This window comes from Cyrtonyx montezumae, unplaced genomic scaffold (assembly GCF_038088225.1).
Source record: "Cyrtonyx montezumae isolate F1298 unplaced genomic scaffold, pur_monq_1.0 scaffold_48, whole genome shotgun sequence".
Lineage (NCBI taxonomy): Eukaryota > Metazoa > Chordata > Aves > Galliformes > Odontophoridae > Cyrtonyx > Cyrtonyx montezumae.
In genome coordinates, this window is record NW_027072054.1 from 1689509 (window position 1) to 1716264 (window position 26756).

Below are 26756 nucleotides of genomic sequence, written 5' to 3' on the forward strand. Positions count from 1 at the left end.
GTGCCCGCGGGGGACGGTGCCCTGTGCCCGTCCCGGGCGGAGCTGGCATCGCTGCGGCCGCGCTGTCAGCGTCGGCCGTCCCCGTGACCGCAGCCCCAGCGCGGGGCAGAGCCGTTCGTCTCGGAGCCCAAAGGTATAAGCCGTGTTGTATGTGCGTACAGACAGCGACCCAGAGCGCTGCCCAGGGCAGCAAACGGGCTTTTCTCGCTCAAGGTGCGCGCTGGAGAAGGTAAGTGCTGATTCAGCGGGTTTACATCACCACCACCGGTGTGGGTTGTGATGTAAAACGTCGCCTGAAATTAAAAGAGGCAAAAACGGAAACGAAATTGAAAAGCCGTGGTAGGAAAGTGCTTGCGTGCCCCATTCTGCTTTGTTTGGCTGGTTATGAGTGGATTAAAGAGACGTCAAACGTCATCATAAAAACCGACCCCGACAAAATCTGCAGCGTAGTTTGATTAGTTCCAAGTCAATTTTCTTCGCTGGCAGCCCTTGGCACAGCTCGCAGCCGCACCGCCCGCGGGGGGGATGGGGGCGGGGGGTCCGTGCTCCGAGTGAGACTCAGTCTGTGAGCCGTGGTGTGAGCCCAGGGCGGCGCATCGCTCGGGTCCCGGCAGCACCCGCACACACACCGGGTGCTGAGCACCCACGGGTGCCCCCGAGCGGCTCAGCACTGCTGCAGGAGTGCGAAGTCGCACCGGGCGGGGGCTGGGGGGCACGGCTGGCTGCAAGCTGTGAGAATGGCTCGTGTTTGGTTCACTGTAGCTTTCTGGTCTCTGCACTCCAAGGCAAGATCTCTAACCACCCAAACCCAGTGTGTCGAGCGAGCCGCGGGCGCGGCGCAGCCCCTGAGCGCCTCTGTGTGTTTCTGTTGCAGGGAGGACGGATCCCATCCCGATCGTCGTCAAGTACGATGTCATGGGCATGGGGCGCATGGAGATGGAGGTGAGCGCGGCCCTTCCCACTGCGCAGAGCCCCGGACGTCCCTCGGGGTCACAGCTTGCTCCGTGAGCAGGGGAGCGCTGCCCTGAGCTCTGAGCTCCCAGCACAGTCCAGCACGCGCAGTGCATCGTGCGCTGCAGTTCTCAGCTGCACGGTCCGGTGGGCTCTGCTGCAGGAAGGATGTGTGGGATGAACGGCCGTTCTCTGTGTTCCTAATGCCCTTTTTCTGTTTGTTTTAAAAAAGCTCGACTACGCCGAAGATGCCACCGAGCGGAGGCGTGTGCTGGAGGTGGAGAAGGAAGACACGGAGGAGCTGAGGCAGAAGTACAAGGTACCGAACGGCAGCAGGCGCTGCCAGGGCCCCGTGCGGGCGTAGCACAGCCACACTGCTCCGTAACCTCCCAGGAATCCGCGCTGTGCTGCTGCCTCACATCCAGCCCTGCCCCACATCCAGCCCTGCCCCACATCCAGCCCTGCCCCATGGCCTGCCGCCGTGCCGCTCTGAGCTCGGAGCCAATCCAGGGCCGGGCTCCCACGTCAGTGCTGCTGTGAGAGGGGGCAGAATGCAGCTCCAGGGCTGAGAGTGCATGTTGTGCCCCCCGGGGGGGACATACGAGGTGTACGTGGACAGGCTGCATGTAGGCTGAGTAACCTAAAAGTATTCACAGAAAGAAACGCTTGGCTTATCTGGGCGGTATACGGACAGCCAGTGGATAGAGAGGCTCACCTTCTGCAGATGGTTGAGGTTCGCCAATAACTCCACGGGGAGGGATCTCCAACGAGAGATCCTTCCCAGTGGTGGTCAGCCCTTCATGGGGGCGGGGAGGGGTGCAGCAGGCTCACAGGTCACAGTGCATCGCCATGGCTCTGTTTGTTGCCTGCTGCGCTGTACTTCCTTCTGTAGCTCGGATTCCTCTGGAGCTGATACCCAACACGAAGTGCCCCTGTGCCCCAGGGCACGCACGGGAGCTCCTGTGTCCATTGCACCCAGCGATGAGGAGCAGCACGCTCTGCCTCCAGACCCTTCTTTTTGCAGCTGTGTTTTCAGGCACGCGGAGCACTTCCCCTCCCCACCAGCACTCAGCACGGCCCTTCCAGCAGTGCTCTCCCGCGCGTGGATGTTTTCCCTCGTGTGCTTCCCTGCGTGGCTGTATTGGAGCCGAGCAGACACTGTTCCTCCGTGGCTCCGTGCAGCAGTTGAGCACATCCCGGAGGAGCTTCGCTGCCGGGAAATGCTCCGTCACTGCCTCTGTGGAACTGCGAGGGCTGCGCTCACTGCTCTGCCCCGGGCACAGGGAGCAGCCTGGCGTGCGTCCTGTGCTCCTTTCCTGCCTTCGTGGGGATCAGCTGCAGCCCCACATCCCTGTGTGCAGCCCCACATCCCTGTGTGCAGCCCCACATCCCTGTGTGCTGCCCCACATCCCTGTGTGCAGCCCTCTGTGCTGCCCCACATCCCTGTGTGCTGCCCCACATCCCTGTGTGCTGCCCCACATCCCGGTGTGCTGCCCCACATCCCTGTGTGCAGCCCTCTGTGCTGCCCCACATCCCCGTGTGCAGCTGCTTCTTAGCACAAGCTCTTTGCAGATGGAAACAGAAACTGAAATCCTTGACTTAAAAGCTGCGCGGCTCCTGGCGGTGGTGTGTCAGGTTTCCCAGCAGGGCAGGGAGGCGTTTCCTTCGGCCGTGCTGTGATTTTGCCCAGCTCTTGCCTTGCTCGGGGCACGGTCGGCGGTGTGGCTTTGACGTTGCTCAGGTGGCAGATGGGCTCGCTGTGTTCCCTTGGGCACGAGGGACACAAATAAGAGGAAAGCGTTCTGGTGCGTCTTTCCTCGCGAGCTGGAGCTGCTCGTGGCGGCGGAGCAGCCCTGAGGCTTCTTTCCTTCGGGGCGTCTTCCCGTTGCTCTGCACTTCTGACTGCTGCTCCTCCCCCTGCAGGATTACGTCGATAAGGAGAAGGCGATCGCCAAAGCTTTGGAGGACCTCAGAGCCAACTTCTACTGCGAGCTCTGCGACAAGCAGTACCAGAAGCACCAGGAGTTCGACAACCACATCAACTCGTACGATCACGCTCACAAGCAGGTGGGCTGCTCGCCGCTGCGGGTCACGCTCCCCCCCGCCCCGTGCTGACCCACGGGAGCCAGCCCCCTGCCCTCTGCCCCTTTGGAAACAAACAACAGACACACAAACGGGAGCAGCGAGGGAGCTCCGTGCTGTGACACGGGAGCAGGAGCTGCTGTGGATTGGGGAGGACGGCTCCCGGTCCGCGTCTGCTTTCATAGCAGCGCAGCTCTGCACTGCTGGAACACTCACCGCACACGAGAGCGCCTGGAGCCCGGGAATTAAGGGCTGCATCACACGGGAAAGGTTCCCAGGGCTGTGCTGCTCAGGAGGAGGTCCGCCCCGGATCCGCTCCGTGGTGCCGTGGGGTGGGAGGTGGCAGTTCAGGTGCTGGCCCGATCTCTTGGGCCGTTTGAAGCGAGGCGTGGGGTGAAGGTCAGAGGAAGCGCTCTCGTTCCGCTGGTGACCGCCGTCAGCACCGCTACGCCAACGGCACCGGCGACTTCGGGAGGACGTGCTGCAGGGCGCTGCACGTGGCCCTGGGGAGCGAAGCACAGCTGGGAGCAGGGCCACGGCCTCACGGGGCGGCTGTTTATAAGTTCATAAGTTCATAAGGTTGGAAAGGACCTATAAGATCATCTAGTCCAACCATCCTCCTATCACTATCCCTACCCAACTACTAAATTAAGTCCTTTAGCACCTCATCTAAACGCTTCTTGAACAGCGCTAGGGATGGTGCCTCAACCACCTCCCTAGGCAGGCCATCCCAGTGCCTGACCACTCTTTCAGAAAAGAAATGCTTCCTCAGGTCTAATCTAAATCTTCCCCGGCGCAACTTGTGGCCATTCCCTCTCGTCCTGTCATTATTTATCAGGGAGAAGAGGCCCACCCCCTCCTCACCACAACCCCCCTTCAGGAAGTGGTAGAGTGCAATAAGGTCTCCTCTGAGCCTCCTCTTCTCCAGACTGAACAATCCCAGCTCCCTCAGCCGCTCCTCATAAGACTTGTGCTCCAGACCCCTCCCCAGTTTTGTTGCCCTTCTCTGAACACGCTCCAGGGCCTCAATGTCCTTCTTGTAGTGAGGGGCCCAAAACTGAACACAGTACTCGAGGTGCGGCCGTACCAGAGCTGAGTACAGGGGGATGATCACCTCCCTGCTCCTGCTGGCTACACTATTTCTAATACAGGCCAGGATGCTGTTGGCCTTCTTGGCCACCTGGGCACACTGCCGGCTCATGTTGAGCCGAGCATCAACCAACACCCCCAGGTCCTTTTCCTCACTACATTCTTCAAGCCATTCTGCCCCAAGCCTATAGCATTGCATGGGGTTATTGTGGCCAAAGTGCAGCACCCGGCACTTGGTCTTATTGAACCTCATCCGAGTAGTGCATTCAGTGTGGGACGCCATTGTGCATTTGTAGTGCATTCAGTGTGGGACGCCGCGCTTCTGAGCAGATCTGCTGTGGGAGTCTTAGCTGCAGATGTGGGGCAGCTGGGAGCAGCTCTCCGTCCCTGGGCTGAGGTGCGGAGCAGTCGGGTGCCTCTGCTGGCAGGGAGCCGGGGCTGCCGTGTCTGCACAGCTCGGTGACGTGCTCTGCTCGTGGTCTGCTCCTGCTTCATCAGATGGGGAGTTAGGGGGCTGATGAGAGGAGAAAGGAGGAGCGAACTGCCCCTCGGTGCGAAGGGAGTTGTGGTGCATGGTCGTGCCCCAGGCGACGTCGCTGTGTGTGGGCAGTGCCCGTGGGCTGCCTGGGACGGCTGGGCCTGCAGAAACCCACAGCAGAGGGGAGCTGGGCACCCTTGGGTCCCCGGTGTCACAGCGTGCTGTCCTGAAGGGCTCCAGACGAAGAGCGAGTCGTGCTCTGCTCGGTAGTGCTGGGACGTGGCAGCTCCGGGGGTGTGGAAGCAGCACTGTGCTGCCCATGCCCCAGGACAGCCCCAGCCCAGCACGCAGCTGTGGGTGCTCCTCCGGCTCAGGGGTCCCACTGCCCCACAGATCACAGCCCTGCCCCACATCCCTGTCTGCTCCCCGGTTATAAAGATGCTGTCTTGTATTCCAGGAAGGAACTCGGGATTGTTGTGAATCAGGGACGCTCGGTAAGTGCACTGCTCCCTGCGCGTTCCTTCGCGCCGTCCTCCACCATGTCCGCAGCGAACAGAAGTGGGGCAGCCGTGCTGAGCTGCTTCCCGACCCACGCCGGGTGGTGCCCGAGCCCGAGTCCCTGGAGCCGGGGGGGAGAGCTGTAGGGAGGCACGGTCGCACCCCCAGCGCAGTGTCTGCGTGCTCCAAGCACAAACCCGAGCGGCGCTGGGCAGAGCTGTGCTTTCCCAGCACGCACCTTCAGGGCTGGGGGCACTGCACGACCCCGTGTCCGGGCAGAGCAGTGTGTGCTGGCGCTGGGGGGCAGTGCTGGGGGGCCGGGCTGCCCCCCGGCTGTCATCCTGACCCGAAGGGCTGCAGGGGAGAAGTGAAGGTGAGGCGGAGCCGCTGCTCCCTGCCGCCTCCCCTCTGCTCTGCTCCCTTGGTTTGTGGCCGTGCGAGGATCGCGTGGCACAAGGTGTGCTTGTGCTGGCTCCTGCCGAAGGCCGCGGGCGGAGCTTGCTGTCCCCAGAGCTCGTGCTGCAGTTCCCTCCCAGGAGCTTTTGTGGCAGTGAGGGGTGCGGAGCGAGGAGTGGTTTTGTTTGGTGAGGTTGGCACCGAGTGGGGAGGAGTGGCTGTGCTGCCCCGTGGCTGCTCCCACTGCAGCCCCTGTGTGCTGGGCCGCGGCCGTGTGCGGAGCGGGGAGCACCGGGGGCCGCCCCACCCCTCTGCGCAGCATCCTCCTGCAGGGGTCTCCTTTCTTTGCCCCCTGGCCCTGAGATAAAGCGTTTGCCATTGGGCCTGGAGCCGCTAAGGCCTCCATGACCCGAGCCCATCACCAAGCCGTCCCGTGCAGGCTGTGCTCAGTCCGCCTGTTTCTGCAGCCGCGTGCTGACCCTCCCTCCGCTCAGCCACGCGGGGATGCGGCGCTCTCTGCTTCCCAGACCTGCAGAGCACCGCGGGCTGAGTTTGCTGCGGTCGGAGCAGGCTCTGTGAGCCGTGCCGAGGTGTTGGGTGCACAGTGTGGACGGCTCTGCTGCGTCACGCTGCCTTTCCTGGAAAGGATTGTGGCAGAGGGCAGCTCGCCTCGGGATTAGGGGGAGCTTCTTGAGGGCAAGCCTGGGTTAAATACGGTTTAGCTCAGCGATCCGTGCCGGGAGCTGCGCTGCGTTCCTCGAGGTGCAGCTGCTCCTGCGGCTGCTGCTCTGCACCGGGGTCGGCGGCGGGCGCGGCTGTGATGAGCGGTGTGTGTGTGCGCAGTGGGAGCCGCCGGCGGGGCACGTTTCTGTGCTCGGTGCTTTGCCGGCCCAGAGCGGCCGTTGAGGTGCAGTGCAGGGAGGGGCTCAGCCCTGCGGGGCCCCCCTGCCGTGCCCGGTGTGTCCTGGCACACGCGGTGTCGGTGCTGGGGGGCACGGCGGGCTCCTGCGCGCGCTCACATGGCAGCTCGCTGCTCTGTGTGCCCCGTGTGAGTCCGGCTCCAGCACAGCCCGAGCACGCGGAGCTCAGCGCAGGGAGGTGCGGTGCACACAGCGGTCCCCACCAGCGCCGGTCCCGGGAAGCCGCTCCGCGCCCGGCTGGGATGGCTGCTCCCTCGGCCCCATAGCAGTGCAGCCCGGCTGGGATGGCTGCTCCCTCGGCCCCATAGCAGTGCAGCCCGGCTGGGATCGCTGCTCCCTCGGCCCCATAGCAGTGCAGCCCGGCTGGGATGGCTGCTCCCTCAGCCCCATAGCAGTGTGGCCCCATAGCAGTGCGGCCCGGCTGGGATGGCTGCTCCCTCGGCCCCATAGCAGTGCAGCCCGGCTGGGATGGCTGCTCCCTCAGCCCCATAGCAGTGTGGCCCCATAGCAGTGCAGCCCGGCTGGGATGGCTGCTCCCTCGGCCCCATAGCAGTGCGGCCCTGCTCCTGCTCGTGGCCGTGTGCAGGGAGCTCCCTAGCAATGCCTGCTTCCCTTTTCCCTCTTCCACCCTCGTTATATCTTGACTTTCTTTTTTTCTTTGTGATGGGACACTTTCAGCCGATGTCTTGAAAGCAAACCCTTCTCATTTCGGAGCGCACATCACACGAGTGAGTTTCTCCGTGCCGGTGTGTGTGGCTGTGTCCTTTGTGTGTCCCTCCCTCTGAGCGTGGCAAAGCTCCGCCGCGCTGCGAGTAGGTGAGAGAGCCCTCTGTGCTGTCCGCTCCCTTCCACAAAGCAATGTTCTCTTTACATTGGGCTCCCGGTGCCCCGCGCTGTGCTCCGAGTGCCGTTGGTTTGAGGCCCTTTGTGAAGTACCCCAGAACTGGCAGCCACCGGCAGCCGTCACACGGTGCTCCTGAAATCGGAGCTGCTCGGGCTGTGCACGAGGCCCCGGGGCAGCAGGAGGCGCTGGGGTGCTCGGGGCGGCAGATGCCTTTCTTGGCAGCTTCCTTCACCTTCTGAGCCGCACTCACCAGCAGTTTGGGAACTGTCGCTGTGCTGGGAGGAGGGCGGCGGCGGCCGCTGTGAGCCAGGAGCTGCAGGAGCGCTGCTGTCGATGGCTGTGGCACTGGGACGCCCGGCGGCCCTCGGTGACGCTGGGATGGCTGAGTTTCCTCGGGTTCGGGTTTCCATCGGAGGACGTCCGCGGGGCCGCAGCGTTGGTGCCCTCGGCAGCGCTGAGCTCTGGCGGCACGGCGCTGCCTTCGTCTCCCGAGGAGCTCGGAGCCGCAGCAGAGCAGGGCACTGTTTGTGCTGTGTGTTGTATTGTTTCTCCGTTCCTGGGATCACCTGCGTGGGATTCTTGGCACCTTCTCCAATGTAATCCGTACATTGCTTTCGTAGGACGTCACACCCGGTCGCCCCCGCTCCAGCCCCCGCTCTGTCCCCGGCCCGTGTGCTGTCTGTGCTGTACGTCCGCTCCCTGCGTGAGCAGCAGAAGGAGCAGCCCTTCAGTATTTTCTTTCCCCTTCCAGAATTTGCTTGTTGCTTTGAAACCAGCCTCCCTTAGGCGCACTAAAGAAACCCGGCCGCGCTGGCTGGGGGCACGGGGCGGGCACGAGGCCGTAGCCCAGGCTGCTGCCCTCCGCTCAGCCCCGCCCCGGCAGTGTGCCCCGTGCCCCGCGTTGGGCTGAGCCGCCCCCAGCTCGGGATGCGGCCCCGGGGGCTGACAGCGCGCTGCCCAGGGCTCCGGCCGCGTTCCTCTAACCCCTGCCCGCTTTCTTTTGCCTCAGAGGTTGAAAGATCTCAAGCAAAGGGAGTTTGCTCGTAACGTCTCCTCGAGGTCGCGGAAGGATGAGAGGAAGCAGGAGAGGGCCCTGCGGCGCCTGCACGAGCTGGCCGAGCAGCGGAGGCAGCCCGAGTGGTGAGTCCTGCGTGGGGAGCTCTGAGCAGTGGGGGCTGCGCTCCCGGCACTGCGGAGCTGGCCCAGCTGCTGCTCCACGGCGCTCTCACGCTGCGTGACGCAGCAGCAGTCGCTTCCTGCCCTTGTGTGGTGACGCTGGAACGCTCGGGTGGGGGCACGGTGTCACTCCTGGGTACGTGGAACGGGTGAAATGCCACTTCAGATCCATGGGGGCTGAGAGAGCTGGGGCTGTGCGGCCTGGAGAGGAGGAGGCTCTGGGGGGAACTTAGGGCTTCCAGGACCCAGAGGGGCTACAGGAGAGCTGGGGAGGGGCTTCCTAGAAGGGCGTGTAGCGACAGGACGAGGGGAGATGGTCTTTAGCTGGAAGAGCGTAGGCTTGGACTAGTTATCAGGAGAAACTCCTTGCTGTGAGGGCGGTGGGACGTGGAGCAGGTTGCTCAGTGGGTGTCCCTCCCCGGAGGGCTCAAGGCCAGGCTGGGTGGGCTGTGAGCAGCCTGGGCGGGGGGGGTGTCCCAGCGCGGGGCACGGCGTTGGAACCGGATCGTCTTTGAGGTCCCTTCCAACCCAAACCACGGTGTGCTTCTGTGGCTCAGATGAGGCCGAGCTGTGCAGACAGCCGTGGCATCTTCTCCTGTTCCCGCAGCGCTCCGGGGAGCGGCCCCATGTTCAGGACCACCACCGTGGCTGTGGATGAGGAAGGTGGGGACGACGACGACGCTGCGGCCAACAGCAGCTCGTTCAGCCAGACGTCGGGCCCAGGAGGGGAGATGGGCACGGACAGGGGGTTCCTACACGTGGGGCAGGGCGGGGGCAGCGCCGGGCTGGGCCAGGCACCCCTGCAGACAGCGCAAGCCGTCAGCTTCGGCATGAAGGGCGCGTTGGGAGCGCCGCTGCAGAAGATCGGCGTGTCGTTCTCCTTTGCCAAGAAGACTCCGGTGAAGCTGGAGAGCATCGCTTCGGTTTTCAAGGACCACGTGGATGAGTCGAGTTCTGCAGACGGAGCCAAAGCTGATGAGAAAGGGTCCTCGGACGCGGGGGGGCTGCAGAAAGCCGGAGAGGGGGAGGGCACCAACAGTTCCGACGGCAAGGCGGAGGACGACGAGCACGACAAGGACGGCGGCTCTCTGGCCACCACGCTGTCTAAACTGAAGAAGATGAGGCGAGAGGACGGACCGACGGCGGTCGAACCGGAGTACTACCATTATATCCCCCCGGCCCACTGTAAGGTGAAGCCCAACTTCCAGTTCCTGCTTTTCATGAAGTCCACAGAACAAACGGAAGCTGAAAACGTGAACAAAAAACCCGCAAATGAAGTCAGAAAGGGAAACTCCCCCAAACCCAAACCCGGCAAACACGCGGACAAAGCGGCCGAGAGCGCGGCGCAGCCCAAGGAGCAGAGCAGCCCCGAAAGCAGCGCTGCGCAGGGCGCGGCCGAGCAGGACAGCGCGGACGATGTGGGAGCGCAGGAGGGCAGCGGCCTGGCGGAGAGCGGCTCGGCACAGCCCGCCCCGAGCTGCAGGGACGGCCCCGAGGGGCCCAGGCCGACCACGGGGCCCTTCATTCCGGTTCTGAGCAAGGACGAGAGCACCACTCTGCAGTGGCCTTCGGAGCTCGTCATCTTCACCAGAGCGGAGCCGTCCGTTTCCTACAGCTGCAACCCTCTGTACTTCGATTTCAAGCTGTCCCGCAACAAAGACGCGAAAGGCAAAGGGGCCGAGAAATGCAAGGATGCGGGCGGGCCGTGCGGGGACAGCGCAGAGCTGGGGGGGGCGAGCAGAGCCCGGGACGCGGACAGCGTCAGCGACGGCGCCGGGGCAGCGGAGGACGGGTCGGTGCCGCAGGGCAGGCGGGACGGCCCCCACGGCGACGGCGACGACAGCGGCCGGAGCGGAACCGGGAGGGGCAAAGCGGGCAAATCCCACAAGCACAAGAAGAAAAAGAAGCACAAAAAGTCCAGCAGGCACAAACGCAAACACAAGGACGAGCCCGACGAGAAGAGCCGCAAAACCGACCCCGGCGAGGACAGACCCCGGAAACGGAGGCGGCACCGGCGCAAAAAGCTCAAGTCTTCTCTTTCCACTGAATCGGAGCGGGCGCTGAAGGCGGAGCTGTCCGAGGGCTGCGGCCGCTTCCAGAAGAAGAAGCGGCGCTCGCAGGACTCGCAGAGGAAGTCTCTGTCGGCAGAGGAGGGCAGCAGTGGGAAGAAGGAGGACAGCGGCGCCTCGTGCCCCGAGCACGGCCCCGCCAAGCGCCGGGCCGCGCGTCACCGCCGCGCCGAGCCGCGCCGCGGGAGCAGCGGGGACGAGGACGACAGCGACGAGGGCTCCGGCGGTCAGCGCTCGCGGTACAGCGACGAGTACGGCTCGGGCAGCGAGCGCTCGCAGAGCCGCTCGGCGTCGGGGCGCGGGCGCTCGGCGCGGCGGTCCTACTCCAGCAGCTCCGACGCTTCGTCCGAGCGCAGCCGCTACGGCCGCCGCAGGAGCTACTCCGACAGCTACAGCGACTACAGCGCACGGTCGCGCTGCTCCAAGCGCTCGCGGGACTCGGAGGACGACTCCGACTACGACCGATCGAAGCGGCGCAAGTACTCCTCCTCGGAGGACTACAGCTCGAGCCGCAGCAGGTCGAGGAGCCGCAGCGGGAGCTCGAGGACGCGCAGCCGGGGCCGCACGCGGAGCAGCAGCGGCAGCCGCAGCCGCAGCAAGAGGAGGAGCCGCAGCGGGACGGGGCGCAGCTGGAAGCGCAGCCGCAGCTACAGCCGAGGGCGCAGCACCCGCAGCCACTCGCAGCGCTCGCTCTCCAGGAAGGGCTCCCGCGGCCACGACAGCCCCGAGGAGAGGAGGTCGGGGAGGAGGGACTTCATCAGGTCCAAGATCTACCGCTCGCAGTCGCCGCACTACTTCCGAGCGGCGCGGGGCGAGGCGGCCGCCAAGAAGGACGAGGGCAGGGGGGAGGAGCACCGGGGGTCCCAGAACAGCGGCTCGGGCGCCGGCCGCACCTCGGAGGGGGACTGCAGCCCCGAGGAGAGGAACTCCGTCACCGCTAAGCTGCTCCTGGAGAAGGTCCAGTCCCGCAAGGTGGAGAAGAAGCCCTGCGTGGCCGACGAGCTGCTGGCGGGGGCCGCCAAGGTGGGCATCAAGCTCAAAGACCCTCCCCAGGGCTACTTCGGCCCCAAGCTCCCTCCTTCGCTGGGCAACAAACCCGTGCTGCCCTTGATCGGGAAACTGCCGACCGTCCGCAAACCCAACGCCAGGAGGTACGAGGAGTCGGGGACGGAGAGGGCCGAGGAGCTGTCGGACTCCGAGGGCACGGAGGACACCGCGCAGGCGGCGCTGGGGGACGCGGCTCTGCGGGAGCAGAAGCACGAGGAGGAGATGGCCTCGGTTCCCCTGGAGGCGCCGGTGCTGCCCGACTGCTTCGGCTCCGGGGACCTGGTGCTGCCCCACGCCTTCCTCGCGGCCCCGGCCGACGGCGATGCGCTGGAGCCCATGGACGGGGCCGGGCAGCCCGTGCCCGTGGACGCGGCCATGATGCCGCTGGTGCCCGACGTGGAGCGCTTCCCCGGCTACGTGCCGCAGGGCGGCGAGCCCGGCATGGAGGGCGACCGCGACGCGGGGGAGGACTCCTCGCTGGCACCGCTGGAGAGCCAGCCCATCACCTTCACGCCTGAGGAGATGGAGAAGTACAGCAAGCTGCAGCAGGCGGCCCAGCAGCACATCCAGCAGCAGCTCCTGGCCAAGCAGGTCAAGGCTTTCCCCGCCTCGGCCGCGTTGGCCCCCGCGGCGCCCGCGCTGCAGCCCATCCACATCCCGCAGCCCGCGGCCGCCTCGGCCACGTCCATCACCACGGTGCAGCACGCCATCCTGCAGCACCACGCCGCCGCCGCCGCCGCCGCCATCGGCATCCACCCCCACCCCCACCCGCAGCCCCTCGCTCAGGTGCACCACATCCCCCAGCCCCACCTGACGCCCATCTCGCTGTCCCACCTCACCCACTCCATCATCCCGGGCCACCCCGCCACCTTCCTCACCAGCCACCCCATTCACATCATTCCGGCCTCGGCCATCCACCCCGGCCCCTTCGCCTTCCACCCCGTGCCCCACGCGCTCTACCCGACGCTCCTCGCCCCACGTCCCGCCGCCGCCGCCGCCGCCACGGCGCTGCACCTCCACCCCCTGCTGCACCCCATCTTCTCAGGGCAGGACTTGCAGCACCCCCCGAGCCACGGCACCTGAGGGGCGGCCGTGCGGGGGAGCGGTGCCGCGCTCGGGGCTGAGCTGACCCGGCCCGGAGGCGGCGGTGGGAGCTGCGTCCGCTCTCCAGCAGCCAAAGAAACACGGACGGGGCGGCACATGTGGGGCGGACATCGGGGGCTGCGCTGGGACGCGTGGTGCCAGCACACAGCTCCAGTGGGACCGCAGTGGGGCAGCGCCCAGAGAGCTCCAGTTGGACCTCCAGTGGGACCCCAGAGACCACCGATGGGATCAGTGGGACCTGCGGAGGGCTGCAGCGGGAAGTCAGTGGGGCACCAGTGGGACACCAGTGGGACACCAGTGAGCTCCAGTGGGACACCAGTGGGACATCTGATGGCACCTCCAGAGGGCTCCAGTGGGACTCCATATGGACCCCCAACGGGACCCCCAATGGGACCCCCAACGGGCTCCAGTGGGACATCCAATGGGACCCCGTTGTGACCCCCAGTGGGTTCCGGTGTCCCCGCAGTGGGGCCCACGCTGCCCTCGTGGCCGTTCCCGTGGCTCTGGGGCTCCAGGACCCCGGTGGGTGGTGGGCGATCCCTCGGGGTGGGACCCCCACCCTGAGTCGGTGTGGGGCAGCAGTGGGGCGGGCGCCGGGGCCGTGCGGAGGAGCGCTGCGTCCCCATTAATTTATAGGATATCTCTATTTTTGTTTAACGTACAGAATTGCACTGAGGGCGGGGGGGTGCCGGGTCGCGCTGCGGGGGCCCCGCCGCTCGTTAACCCCCCCCGCTTAACGAGCGCCGCCGGCCTGTATTTAACTGTGTCACATAAGAGAGATATAAATATATATATATGCTGTACAATGGGGGGGGGCTTTCTAATAAAGCGACCGTTTGTGGAACGGCTGCGGGAGTGCGTGGGGGGGAGAGGTCCTGGAAGGGAAAAGATTCTGGGGGGGGTGAGGGCTTGGGGAGGGGAAAGGACCTGGAAAGAGAGTGGGGGGGGAGGGGAGGTCCTGAAGGGTGGGGGTGAGATTCTGTGGGGGGAAAGAGGGTCTGGGGAGGGGGGGGGAGAGAGATCCTGGAGAGGGGAGAGGTCCTGGAAGGCGGGGGGGGGGGGTGGGGAAGAGATTCTGGGAGTGGGGGGTGAGCTCCTGGGGGGGCCCGGCGGTGCGGGCGGGGCTGTGGGGCCGTGGGGGGGGCGCTGCGGGTGCGGAGTTCCCGGGGGGGGAGGGGGGAGCGGTGGGCACCGCTTCCGTCTGAGCGCAGCGATAGCGACGGGGGACGGATGTCCCCCCCGCAGCGCCCCGACGGGACGGGCCCCTTCCTGCCGGGCGCGGTGGGGCACAGCGGCTGTGGGGCAGCGATGGGGCACAGCGGCTGTGGGGCAGCGATGGGCTCCGCGCTGCTGCTGCTGCTCCTCGGGGCGCTGCGCGGGACCCCCGCCCTCCAACTGCTGCACCCCCACCCCACCGCCTTCCACGGCCCCCCCGGCAGCTACTTCGGCTTCGCGCTCGACTTCCACGTGGAAGACGGCAGGTGGGGGTGGGGGGCACGGGGAGGGGTGGGGCGCCGGGGGAGAGGGTTATGGGGGGACGTGGGGAGGGATGGGGGGGGGCAGGGAAAGGATATGGGGGGGATATTGGGAGGGGTGGAGGGGACATGGAGAGCATGGGGGGAATACGGGGAGGGGACGCAGGGCTGTGGGGAAGGAACGGCGTCGTGGGGGGGGAACGTGGGGAAGGGATGGGGGCGTCACGGGGAACGTGGGGGGACGTGGGGATGCGGGGAATGGGTGGAGGAGACGCGGGGGAAGGGAACGTGGGGGGTCGTGGGGAACGTGGGGGGGGGACACGGGAGGACCGCTGCCCCCCCCCCCCCGACGCCCCACTCCAGGGTGAGCGTGGCCGTGGGCGCTCCACGCGCCAACACATCGCAGCCCAACGTCACTGAGCCCGGCGCCGTCTTCCTCTGCTCGTGGCCGCCGGAGCGGACCCCGTGTCAGCTCATCCCCATCGACACCGCCGGTGGGTGCGGCGGGGGGGGTGCGGTGGGGCGGGGCGGGTGCGGTGGGGCGGGGTGCGGTGGGGTGGGGTGGGACCCCGTGCCCCCCCCCCCCCGCACTGACGGAGCTCCGCCGGTTCCGCCCCCACCGCCGCAGGGGACGAAGCGGAGCAGAGCGGCGCAGTGCGCATGCGCCTCTTCAAATCGCGGCAGTGGTTGGGAGCGGCCGTGCGCAGCTCGGGCGGCGCTGTGATCGTGCGTGCGGCATCACGTGACCCGCACGTCCCCCCGCGTGACCCCGTGCCCCACGCGTGACCCCACCCCACGAGTGATGTGTGGGGCTCAGCCCCGTGTCCCTCCCCGCCCCACTGACACCGCGTGTAGGGGTTGGGCCCCACGTCCCACGTGTCCGCCCGTGACCCCATACCCCCTGTATTGCCCCGTGCCCCCTCCCCTATAGCCCCACACCGCCCCACGTCCCACACCCCCATATCCCGACCCCCCCGTACCCCCATACCGCCCCACATCCCCTACACAGCCCTGTGCCCCCATATCCCATACCCCCGTGGCCCCACATCCCCTATACTGCCCCCATAACCCCCGTGCCCCCCATAGCGCCCCACATCCCGAACCCCTGTGCCCCCCATATCCCCCATACCCCCATAGCGCCCCACATCCCAAACCCCTGTGCCCCCCATATCCCCCATAGCGCCCCACATCCCGAACCCCTGTGCCCCCCACATCCCCCATACCCCCATAGCGCCTCATATCCCCTATATCGCCCCTATACCCCCCCATATCCTGATCCCCCATTTCCCCCATGCCCCCCATAACCATCCCGCCCCTCCCCCCCTCCCTATACTGCCCCCATCCCGCCCCTCCCCCCATCCCTATACTGCCCCCATCCCGCCCCTCCCCCCCCAGGCGTGCGCTCCGTTGCAGCACTGGAACGCGCACCGCGGGGACGCGCAGTCGTTCCGCTCTCCCGTGGGCGCGTGTTACGTGGGCAGCCCGCGGCTGAGGCGCTTCGCGTGGATCGCGCCGTGCAGGGACACGCGCGTGGCCGCGTCGTATCGCGACACGGGTTACGGTGAGGGGGGGGAGGGGCGGGGGGCGGACCCCCGCAGTGGGGGCGGGGCTGAACCGTCCGCCCCGCAGTGCTCGATCAGCGCTACTGTGAGTTCGGGTTCAGCGCCGACGTCACCGCGGTGAGAGGGGCGGCCCCACAGATATGGGGCGGCGGGGGGCGGGGCGGCGGGGGGCGCTCCCATGGGATGATCCGTGGAGTGGTTCATGGGGTATTTCTGTGGGGCGCTCCGTGGGGTGGCTGTGGGGTGCCCTTGCGGGGCAGTCCGTGGGGTGCTTTATAAGGCACACTGTGGGGTGGTTGTCCCTATGGGGCGCTGTGTGGGGCGGCTGTGGGATGTCCTTATGGGGCACTCCATGGGGTGGTTAACGGGTTGGCCCTACAGAGCGCACTGTGGGGTGGTTAACGGGGTGTCCCTGTGCGGTGATCAATGGGGTGGATTATGGGATGCCCCTATGGGGCGCCCCGTGGGGCAGAGCAGCACACGTGTCCCATAGGACGGCACGCTGGCACTGGGAGCGCCGGGCGGGTACTACTTCATGGGTGAGTGCGGCCCCACCCCACAGACCCCACCCCACAGAGACCCCACCCCCAGAGACCCCTCCCCCAGAGACCCCACCCCACAGAGACCCCACCCCACAGAGACCCCACCCCACAGAGACCCCACCCCACAGACCCCACCCACAGAGACCCCACCCCACAGACCCCACCCCCCACAGACCCCACCCACAGAGACCCCACCCCACAGAGACCCACCCACAAATACCCCACCCCACAAATACCCCACCCCCACAGACCCCACCCCCAGAGACCCCACCCCCAGAGACCCCACCCCACAGACCCCACCCCACAAATACCCCACCCCAGAGACCCCACCCCAGAGACCCCACCCCCCAGAGACCCCACCCCACAAATACCCCACCCCACAGAAACCCCACCCCACAGACCCCACCCCACAGAGACCCACCCACAAATACCCCACCCCACAGAGACCCCACCCCACAAATACCCCACCCCACAGACCCCACCCCCAGAGACCCCACCCCACAGACCCCACCCCACAAATACCCCACCCCCAGAGACCCCACCCCACAGACCCCACCCCACAAATACCCCACCCCACAGAGACCCCACCCCACAAATACCCCACCCCAGAGACCCCACCCCACAGAGACCCCACCCCCAGAGACCCCACCCCACAGAGACCCCACCCCACAGACCCCACCCCACAGAGACCCCACCCCACAAATACCCCACCCCCAGAGACCCCTCCCCACAGATGCCCCACCCAATGGTGACCCACGGGGCAGTGGGTGTCAGTGGGTGACAGTGAAGGGCAGTGGGTGGCAGTGGGGGTCACTGAGTGTGACCGCGTGTCCCGGTGCCCCGCGTGCCGTCCCGCCGCGTGGCGCAGGGCTGCTGTTCGTGGTGGACGTGGGCTCTGTGCTGTCGCGTTTCCCGAATTCGTCTCTGCTGTGGCCGCACAGCCCCGGGCGCCCCACGGGGGAACGGGCGGAGCCCGAATACAGCGATGGGTACCGGGGTGCGCCGCCCCGCGCCGCCGCCAGGGGGCGCCACGGGGGGAATGGGGGCGGGAATGGGGAATGGGGGAATGTGGGGGGCAGTGGGGGGGAATGGGGGCGGCAATGGGGAATGGGGAATGGGGCAGCAATGGGAGGAATGGGGGGAATGGGGGCAGGAATGGGGGAATAGGGGGAATGGGGGCGGCAATGGGGGCGGGAATGGGGGAATGGGGGGGCAGTGGGGGAATGGGGGCGGCAATGGGGAATGGGGAATGGGGCAGCAATGGGGGGAATGGGGGGAATGGGGGCAGGAATGGGGGCAGGAATGGGGACAGGAATGGGGGAATAGGGGGAATGGGGGCGGCAATGGGGGCGGGAATGGGGGAATGGGGGGGCAGTGGGGGAATGGGGGCGGCAATGGGGGGGAATGGGGGCGGCAATGGGGGAATGGGGCGGCAGTGGGGTCACTGTGTCCATGTCCCCGTAGGGTACTCTGTGGCCGTGGGGGAGTTCGATGAGAACCCCAAAACCAAAGGTTTGGTGCCCGTGCCCCCCGCCCCCCCCCACGGCTCCGTGCGCCCCATAACCCCGCGGGCGCTCAGGGCCATCTCACCCCACAGAGTTCGTAGTGGGGGTCCCCAATAAGAGCAACACGAGGGGCGAGGTGAGCGGGGCGCCGTGGGGCGCTGTGGGGCGGGGGGTGTCCTGCAGTGGGGCAGAGTGCCCTATGGGGACCGATGCCGCTATGGGGCAGGTGGAGATCTTCAGCGCGGGGCTGGCACTGCGTCGGCTGTACGGCATCGCCAGTGAGCAGGTACTGCGCCCCACAGCGCCCCACAGCGCGGACCCCCGGAGCCCCCACTCTGCTCCCTCCCCCGCCCCACTGCCACCCCTCCCCCCCCAGGTGGCCTCGTACTTCGGGCACACCGTGGCCGTGGCCGACGTCAACGGGGACGGGTGAGGCCCCAACGCTGTGACACCGCCGTGTGCCACCGTCCCCAGCGTGGGGATGGGGGTTATGGGGCCGTGGGGTTATGGGGCTGTGGAACCACGTGGTTGTGGGGATTAGGGGCTATGGGGTGATGGAGCAATGGAACCATGGAGCTATGGGGCTGTGGAGTTATGGGGTTATGGGACTAAGGAGTTACAGAGTTGTGGGTCCGTGGGGTTGTGGGGCAGTGGAACTGTGGGGTTATTGGGCTGTGGGATCGTGGAGCTATGGGACAGTGGGGCCAGGGAGTTATGGGACTAAGGAGCTATGGGGTCATGGGGCCGTGGGGCTGTGGGGTTATGGGGCCGACGCTGGCGCAGGAAGGACGACATTCTGGTGGGTGCCCCCCTGTTCGTGGAGCGGCGCGCGGAGGGGAAGCAGCGCGAGGTGGGGCGGCTCTACCTCTACTTGGGGGGCACACGGCGGCCGTGGGGCCGCCCCCCCCAGACCCTGACGGGGACGGAGCCCTATGGGCGCTTCGCCGCTGCCATCGCTCCTCTGGGGGACCTGGACCACGACGGCTGCGACGGTATCGGGGTCCCGGAACCCCACAGCCCCACAGCCCCTGCCCCACAGCCCCCGTTGTTCCTTTCCGTGCCACCCCAATGCCATCCGACCCATAACTGTGTCACCCCATAGAACCCCGATGCCCCTTCCGCCCTTTGTCACCCTATAGTCCTTTATTGCCCCATTCCAGAGCTGCCCCGGTGCCGCCTGACCCATAACTCCATCCCCCCACAGAACACCGCCCCATAATACCCCAGTGCCCCCTTCCACCCACTGCTCTGTCACCCTATAGCGCCCTGCCGCCCCACCCAGTGCCACCTGACTCATAACCCCCACAGCCCCCAAGCCCACCCCATAGCGCTCCACTGCCCCTTTCCACGCCACCCCACTGCCGCCTGATCCATAACCCCATCGCCCCATAGCGCCCCAATGTCCCTTCCATCCGTTGCCGTCACTCCATAAAACCCCAATGTCCCATCCGCTGCTGTCACCCCATAGATCCCCGGTGTCCCCTCCCACCTCTGTCACCCCATAGATCCCCGGTGTCCCCTCCCACCTCTGTCACCCCATAGCCCCGCGCTGTCCCTTCCCACTGCCCCCGTCCCCCTCGCCCCCCACTCCCCTTTCCACGCCGCCCCACTGCCGCCCCACAGCCCTCGCCGCCCCCCCCGCGGTGCCGCAGCTCGGCCGTCCCCGCAGATGTGGCTGTGGGGGCCCCGTTCGGCGGCGCCGACGGCCGCGGGGCGGTGCTGATCTTCCGCGGTCACCGCGATGGGGTCAGCGCGGCGCCGTCACAGCGCCTCCGCTGCGCCTTTCCCGGCTCCGCCGCCTTCGGGTCCGCGCTGCGCGGCGGCGCTGACATTGACGGCAACGGGTACCCGGGTACGGAGCGCCCCACGGCCGCCCCACCGCTGACCCACTCGTGCCCCACCGCTGAGCCCCTCGTGCCCCACCGCTGACCCCCTCGTGCCCCACAGATCTGCTGGTCGGCGCTTACGGGGTCTCCAAGGTGGCCGTGTACCGGTGGGTGCTGCCGTGGGGCGGGGGCGGTCCCGCCCCATAGCGATGGGCGCTGACGACGCTGCGCCGCAGGGGACGGCCCGTGGTGGTGGCCCACGCGCGGCTCAGCGTCCCCAGCGCTCTGAACCCACGCGTGACCGAGTGCGTCCTGCCTGGGAGCGGCAGCAATGTCACGTGGTGAGGGGACAGCGGGGACACCGCCGCGGGGACGCTCTATGGGGACACCGTGGGGCCACCGCTTTGAGGACACCCCACGGGGGCCCTCTTTGGGGTCACCCCACACGGACACCCCACGGGGTCACTGTTTGGGGGCCCTGCTGGGGGTCGCCCCACGATGCCGCGTGTCCGCAGTTTCCCGTGGAGCTCTGCGTGGCGGTGTCGGGGCAGCGCATCCCACAGAGCATCGGTGAGCAGCGTTGGGCGGCACCGCGGGACGACCCCACACCGTCCCCACCCCACACCGTCCCCACACCGTCCCCGCAGTGTCCCCACCCCACGCTGTCCCCACGCCATCCCCACCCCACGCCGTCCCCACTCCGCCCCACGCAGAGCTGCGGGTGCAGCTGCAGTTGGACCGCCTGAAGCACAGGGGGCAGCACCGCGTCCTTCTGCTGCGTGGGCACCGCGCGGAGTGGCAGCGGACGCTGAATGTGACGGCGGGGGGGGCACCGCTGTGCGACAACGTCACCGCGTACCTGAGGGTACGGGACACGGGTGGGGGGCGGGGACACGGGTGGGGCAGGGGTTGGAATTTGGGACGGTGACGTCGGGTTTGGGGTGGTGACATCAGGTGTGGGGTGCTGAGCCTGGATATGGGGTGGTGACGTTGTGTCTGGGACGGGGACACAGAGTATGGGGCGTGGGGCACCGGGTGCGGGGCAGTGTCAGCGCCCGTGGGACGGTGACGCCGCTGTGGGGCAGTGAGGCCCCACACGCGGTGCCCCTCGTGTCCCCAGGCCCACGGGGACTTCAGGGACAAACTCAGCCCCATAGTGACGGCGCTCCACGCGGCGCTGCCACCGCCGCGGAGTTCGGGGCGGGATTTGGGGGCGGTGCTGCGCGGGGACACCCACGTGCAGGCGCAGGTAGGGGCGGGGCGGGGCGCGTGGGGCGGCGGGGACGCGTGGGGCGGCGGGGACGTGTGGGGCGGTGGGGACGTGTGGGGCGGTGGCCCCCCCCCCCCGCCGCCCCTGCCGTGGGTCACCCCACTGCCCGCCCCAGACCCACCTCATCTTCGAGGACTGCGGTGACGACAACGTCTGCGTCCCCGACCTCCGCCTGTCCGCGCACACGTGAGCCGCCACCGCCCCCACCGCCCCCCCCCCATCCCCCCACCGCCCCCCCCCCCACCCCCCGCCACACCCCACCCCCCCCGCAGTGCTCTCCCGCAGCTGTGGATCGGCGCTGACAATGCGGTTTCGCTCCGGATCTGCGCCGCCAACGCGGGGGAGGGCGCGTTCGAGGCGGAGCTGCGCGTGGGGATCCCACACTGCACCGATTACCGCACTGCGACCACCGCCACTATGGTGCGGGGACACGGCGTGGGGTCACGGCGTGGGGTCACGGAGTGGGGACACGGAGTGGGGTCACGGAGTGGGGACACGGCGTGGGGTCACGGAGTGGGGTCACAGAGTGGGGACACGGAGTGGGGTCACAGAGTGGGGACACGGCGTGGGGTCACGGCGTGGGGTCACGGCGTGGGGTCACGGCGTGGGGACACGGAGTGGGGACACGGCGTGGGGTCACGGAGTGGGGTCACGGAGTGGGGACACGGAGTGGGGTCACGGCGTGGGGTCACGGCGTGGGGTCACGGAGTGGGGACACGGCGTGGGGTCACGGAGTGGGGACACGGAGTGGGGTCACGGAGTGGGGACACGGCGTGGGGTCACGGAGTGGGGACACGGCGTGGGTCACGGAGTGGGGTCACGGAGTGGAGTCACGGAGTGGGGACACAGCGTGGGGTCACGGAGTGGGGTCACGGAGTGGGGTCATGGAGTGGGGTCACGGAGTGGGGTCACGGAGTGGGGGACACGGAGTGGGGTCATGGAGTGGGGTCACGGAGTGGGGTCACAGAGTGGGGTCATGGAGTGGGGTCACGGCGTGGGGTCACGGAGTGCGGTCATGGCGTGGGGTCATGGAGTGGGGACACGGAGTGGGGACATGGCGTGGGGTCACGGAGTGGGGTCACGGAGTGGGGACATGGCGTGGGGTCACGGAGTGGGGTCACGGAGTGGGGTCACGGAGTGGGGACACGGAGTGGGGTCACAGAGTGGGGTCATGGAGTGGGGACACGGAGTGGGGTCACGGCGTGGGGTCACGGAGTGGGGTCACGGGGTGCGGTCACAGCGTGGGGTCATGGAGTGGGGACACGGAGTGGGGACATGGCGTGGGGTCACGGAGTGGGGTCACGGAGTGGGGTCATGGAGTGGGGTCATGGAATGGGGGCACGGAGTGGGGTCACAGTGGGGACACGGTGTGGGGACACTGCCTGTGGAGTGGGGATGGAGGGGACGGGGTGGGGACAGTGGGGATGGGGTGGTGACGCTGTGGGTCCGGAGCTGCCGGGTGTGCGATGGTGGCACCGTGGGGACGCGGCGTCCGACGTCACCGCTGTGGGGACAGGAGAAGCTGAGCTGCAGTCCCAGGAGGGAGAACGGGACCCACGTGGTGGTGTGCGACATGGGCAACCCCATGAGGGCGGGCGCGCAGGTGGCCGCAGCGTCCCCTCGTGTCCCCTCGTGTCCCCTCGTGTCCCCTCCCGTCCCCTCGTGTCCCCTCCCGTCCCCTCGTGTCCCCTCGTGTCCCCTCCTGTCCCCTCGTGTCCCCTCGTGTCCCCTCGTGTCCCTCCCGTCCCCTCCCGTCCCCCCCCGTCCCCCCCCGTCCCCAGATGTCGTTGTGCCACCGCAGATCACTGTGACCATGGAGCTGAGCGTCTCTGGGCTGGAGGACGCGGAGGATGCTGTCACCTTCCACCTGGAGCTCCGGAGGTGGCGCCATCCCCACACCGTCCCCACACCGCCCCACACTGCCCCACACCACCCCACACCGCCCCCACACCATCCCCACACCGCCCCACACCATCCCCACACCGCCCCACACCGCCCCACACCGTCCCCACACAGTCCCCACACCGCCCCCATACCGCCCCACACCATCCCCACACCGCCCCACACCGCCCCACACTGCCCCACACCACCCCACACCCGCCCCCACACCATCCCCACACTGCCCCACACCATCCCCACACCATCCCCACATCGCCCCACACTTCCCCACGCCATCCCCACACCGTCCCACACACCGTCCCCACACCGCCCCGCACCGCCCCACACTGCCCCACACTGCCCCACACTTCCCCACGCCGCCCCACAGCGGTGACACGACGCAGCTCTCTGCGCTGTCCCCACAGCACAAACAGTCCAGCGTCACCGCAGCCGTCACCGTCCCCGTGGAAGCGCACGCGGAGATGGAGCTCAGGGGGTGAGGGCGGCGGCGGCGGCGGCGGTGGTGATGAAGATGATGGTGATGGTGGTGATGATGATGATGATGGTGATGATGATGGTGATGATGATGGTGATGATGGTGATGATGATGATGATGGTGATGATGAAGATGATGATGGTGATGATGGTGATGATGATGATGATGGTGATGGTGATGATGATGGTGATGATGAAGAAGATGATGATGGTGATGGTGGTGATGATGATGATGATGATGATGATGATGGTGATGATGATGGTGATGATGGTGATGATGAAGATGATGATGGTGATGATGGTGATGATGAAGATGATGATGATGGTGATGATGAAGATGATGATGGTGATGGTGGTGATGATGATGATGGTGGTGATGATGATGATGATGATGATGATGGTGATGGTGATGATGATGGTGATGATGAAGAAGATGATGATGGTGATGATGATGAAGATGATGATGATGGTGGTGATGAAGATGATGCTGTCGTGGTGTCGCCCCTCCCCGCAGGATGTCCCTTCCCGCCTCCACGGTGCTGCCCGCAGAGCCGCGGCGCTCCGGGGACGGCCGTGATCCGGAGGAGTGTGGGGTGCGCGTGGAGCACGTGTACCAGGTATGGGGCGGCCGCGGGGGGTCCCAGCGGCCCCAACGGCCCCGAGCCCCACAGCGCTGCCCACAGCTGCACAACCGCGGCCCGGGCGCCGTCGCCAACGTCACTCTGCACCTCCACGTCCCCGTGGCCGTGGGCGACCGCGCGGTGCTGCGGCTGCTGGAGCTCAGCACTGAGGGCGGCGTCGGCTGCGCGCCCCCCCCCGGCCTCAACCGCACGCAGGTGACGCGTGGGGACGCGTGGGGGGGGACGCGTGGGGGGGACGCGTGGGGGAGGGGATGTGTGGGGTTGGGGGGGCGCGTGGCGTGGGGGGACACGTGGGGGGGGGACGCGTGGAGGGGGGATGCGTGGGGGGAGGCGGGTGGGGGGGGGGATGCGTGGGGGGGGCACGCGTGGCGTGGGGGGATGGGTGGTGTGGGGGGACGCGTGGGGTGTGGAGGACGCATGGGGTGGGGGGATGCGTGGGGTGTGGGGGACGCGTGGGGTGGGGGGATGCGTGGGGTGTGGGGGACGCGTGGGGTGGGGGTGCACCGAGCTGAGCGCAGCCCCGCCTGTCCCAGCCGGAGGGGGCACCGACCCACGGGTGTGGGGCTGAGCAATGGGACGCGGCCACGGGAGCGCCGGGACACGTGGGGACGGGAGGAGAGCGTCACCGTGGTGAGTGGGGCACGCGTGGGGCGGGCGCGACCCACGGGGTGAGTGGGTGTGCCGTGGGTGTGACGCGTGCCGTGGGTGTGCCAGCAGCACTGCGGCAGTGCCACGTGCGTGGCCGTGCGCTGTGGGGCCGGCAGCGTGGCGCGGGGACAGCGGCTGTTGGTGGCCGTGAGAGCGCTGCTGTGCGGGGACACTCTGCGCGAGGTACGGACGGCCACCCACGGCCCGGCCCCACGGTGACCCACGGAGTCCCCACGGTGTCCCCACGGTGTCCCCACGGTGTCCCCACGGTGTCCCCACGGTGTCCCCACAGTGTCCCCACAGTGACCCCACGTTGTCCCCACGGTGTCCCCACAGTGACCCCACAGTGACCCCACGGTGTCCCCACAGTGTCCCCTCAGTGTCCCCACGGTGTCCCCACAGTGACCCCACAGTGACCCCACGGTGTCCCCACAGTGTCCCCTCAGTGTCCCCACGGTGTCCCCACAGTGACCCCACGGTGTCCCCACAGTGTCCCCTCAGTGTCCCCACGTTGTCCCCACAGTGTCCCCACAGTGTCCCCTCATTGTCCCCACGTTGTCCCCACAGTGTCCCCACGGTGTCCCCTCAGTGACCCCACAGTGTCCCCACAGTGTCCCCACGGTGTCCCCACGGTGTCCCCACAGTGACCCCACAGTGACCCCACAGTGTCCCCACAGTGTCCCCTCAGTGTCCCCACGGTGTCCCCACAGTGACCCCACAGTGTCCCCCTCGGTGTCCCCTCAGTGTCCCCACGGTGTCCCCACGGTGTCCCCACAGTGTCCCCACGGTGTCCCCACGGTGTCCCCACAGTGTCCCCACGGTGTCCCCTCAGTGTCCCCACAGTGTCCCCACGGTGTCCCCACGGTGTCCCCACAGTGTCCCCACAGTGTCCCCTCAGTGTCCCCTCGGTGTCCCCACAGTGACCCCACAGTGTCCCCACAGTGTCCCCACGGTGTCCCCACGGTGTCCCCACAGTGACCCCACAGTGACCCCACGGTGTCCCCACGGTGTCCCCACGGTGTCCCCACAGTGTCCCCACGGTGTCCCCACGGTGTCCCCTCAGTGTCCCCACAGTGTCCCCACGGTGTCCCCACGGTGTCCCCTCAGTGTCCCCACAGTGACCCCACAGTGTCCCCACAGTGTCCCCACAGTGTCCCCTCAGTGTCCCCTCAGTGCCCCCACGGTGTCCCCACAGTGTCCCCTCAGTGTCCCCACGGTGTCCCCACGGTGTCCCCCCCAGGACCGCCCCGTGTCCATACACTCGTGGGGTTCCTTCAACGCCTCAGTGATGCCGTACCGTGTCCAGCCCCACGCGCTGCCCCACGGCACTGCCACGGTACGGCCACGCCCACCGCAATATGGGGGGGGGGACACCCGGTGTCCCCGCGGCGGTGGCACTGTCCCTGTCCCCCCCCCCCCCCAGGCCGTCACTGTGGTGCTGCGCACACCCACGGGTGCTGTCCCCGCGTGGTGGGTGCTCGTGGGGGCGCTGGGGGGCTCCTGCTGCTCGCACTGCTCGCGCTGCTCATGGGGAAGGTGAGTGGGGGGGGGGGGGGCGCGTGGGGGCGCGTGGGGTCGCCCCGATGACCGCGTCCCCCCCACAGATGGGGTTCTTCAGGAGGACGCGGCCGCCGGAGGGGGCGGGGGGGGACAGCCCGGAGCCGGGGGACGGCTGCGGGTAGGGGGCCGCCCCACAGATGCTGCGGGTAGGGGGCCGCCCCACAGATGCTGCGGGTAGGGGGCCGCCCCACAGATGCTGCGGGTAGGGGGCCGCCCCACAGCAGCGACATCTGTGGGGTCCCGCTGTCCCCATCCCCGCCCCAGTGTCCCCCACGTGACCCCGTAGCCCCACCCCACTGTCCCTGTCGCCCCACAGCCCCACCCCAATGTCCCCATCCCCACCACGATGTCCCCGTCCCCGTGTCCCCAGCGCCCCACACCTGCCCCACTGACCCCACAGCCCCACCCCAATGTCCCCACCCCCCACAGGTTCCCATAGACCTCCCCCCCCCCCCATCCCCTACAATAAATCTCAGCACTGCACTCTGGGTGAGCTGGGTATTGGGGGGCCCTATGGGGAGCCCTGTTGGGGGGCCCTATGGGGGTCTCTATTGGGGGGCCATATTGGGGGGCCCTATGGGGGTCTCTATTGGGGGGGCCATATTGGGGGGCCCTATGGGGGGTCTCTATTGGGGGGGCCATATTGGGGGGCCCTATGGGGGTCTCTATTGGGGGGCCATATTGGGGGGCCCTATGGGGG

The 26756-nt window shown here is 67.5% G+C and overlaps 2 protein-coding genes across 3 annotated transcripts in view; both read left to right on the forward strand.

Annotated features, from left to right (window-relative positions):
• GPATCH8 (G-patch domain containing 8) overlaps nucleotides 1–12743 on the forward strand; it is a 34619-nt gene extending 21876 nt beyond the window's left edge. For both annotated transcript variants that reach the window (XM_065747721.1, XM_065747722.1), the window contains 5 exons: nucleotides 875–942; nucleotides 1184–1270; nucleotides 2875–3018; nucleotides 8268–8398; nucleotides 9042–12743. In XM_065747721.1, the coding sequence (XP_065603793.1) occupies nucleotides 875–942; nucleotides 1184–1270; nucleotides 2875–3018; nucleotides 8268–8398; nucleotides 9042–12633 (4022 nt within the window). In that variant the 3' untranslated portion in view covers nucleotides 12634–12743. The remainder of the gene's footprint in view (nucleotides 1–874; nucleotides 943–1183; nucleotides 1271–2874; nucleotides 3019–8267; nucleotides 8399–9041) is intronic.
• A 1226-nt stretch (nucleotides 12744–13969) lies between these two features.
• On the forward strand, nucleotides 13970–26178 carry LOC136055824 (integrin alpha-IIb-like). The gene is given in 31 exon segments (XM_065747700.1): nucleotides 13970–14135; nucleotides 14493–14623; nucleotides 14758–14855; nucleotides 15525–15690; nucleotides 15759–15808; nucleotides 16185–16230; nucleotides 17102–17230; nucleotides 17698–17745; nucleotides 17831–17874; nucleotides 17965–18024; nucleotides 18115–18167; nucleotides 18522–18730; nucleotides 19408–19590; nucleotides 19686–19731; nucleotides 19801–19905; nucleotides 20079–20134; nucleotides 20278–20429; nucleotides 20685–20813; nucleotides 20950–21020; nucleotides 21107–21254; nucleotides 22351–22437; nucleotides 22636–22734; nucleotides 23147–23208; nucleotides 23722–23824; nucleotides 23891–24060; nucleotides 24382–24478; nucleotides 24566–24679; nucleotides 25737–25832; nucleotides 25920–25983; nucleotides 25986–26032; nucleotides 26101–26178. Coding segments are annotated over 31 exon segments (3087 nt in total). The 5' UTR covers nucleotides 13970–13989.
• Nucleotides 26179–26756: the final 578 nt, after the last annotated feature.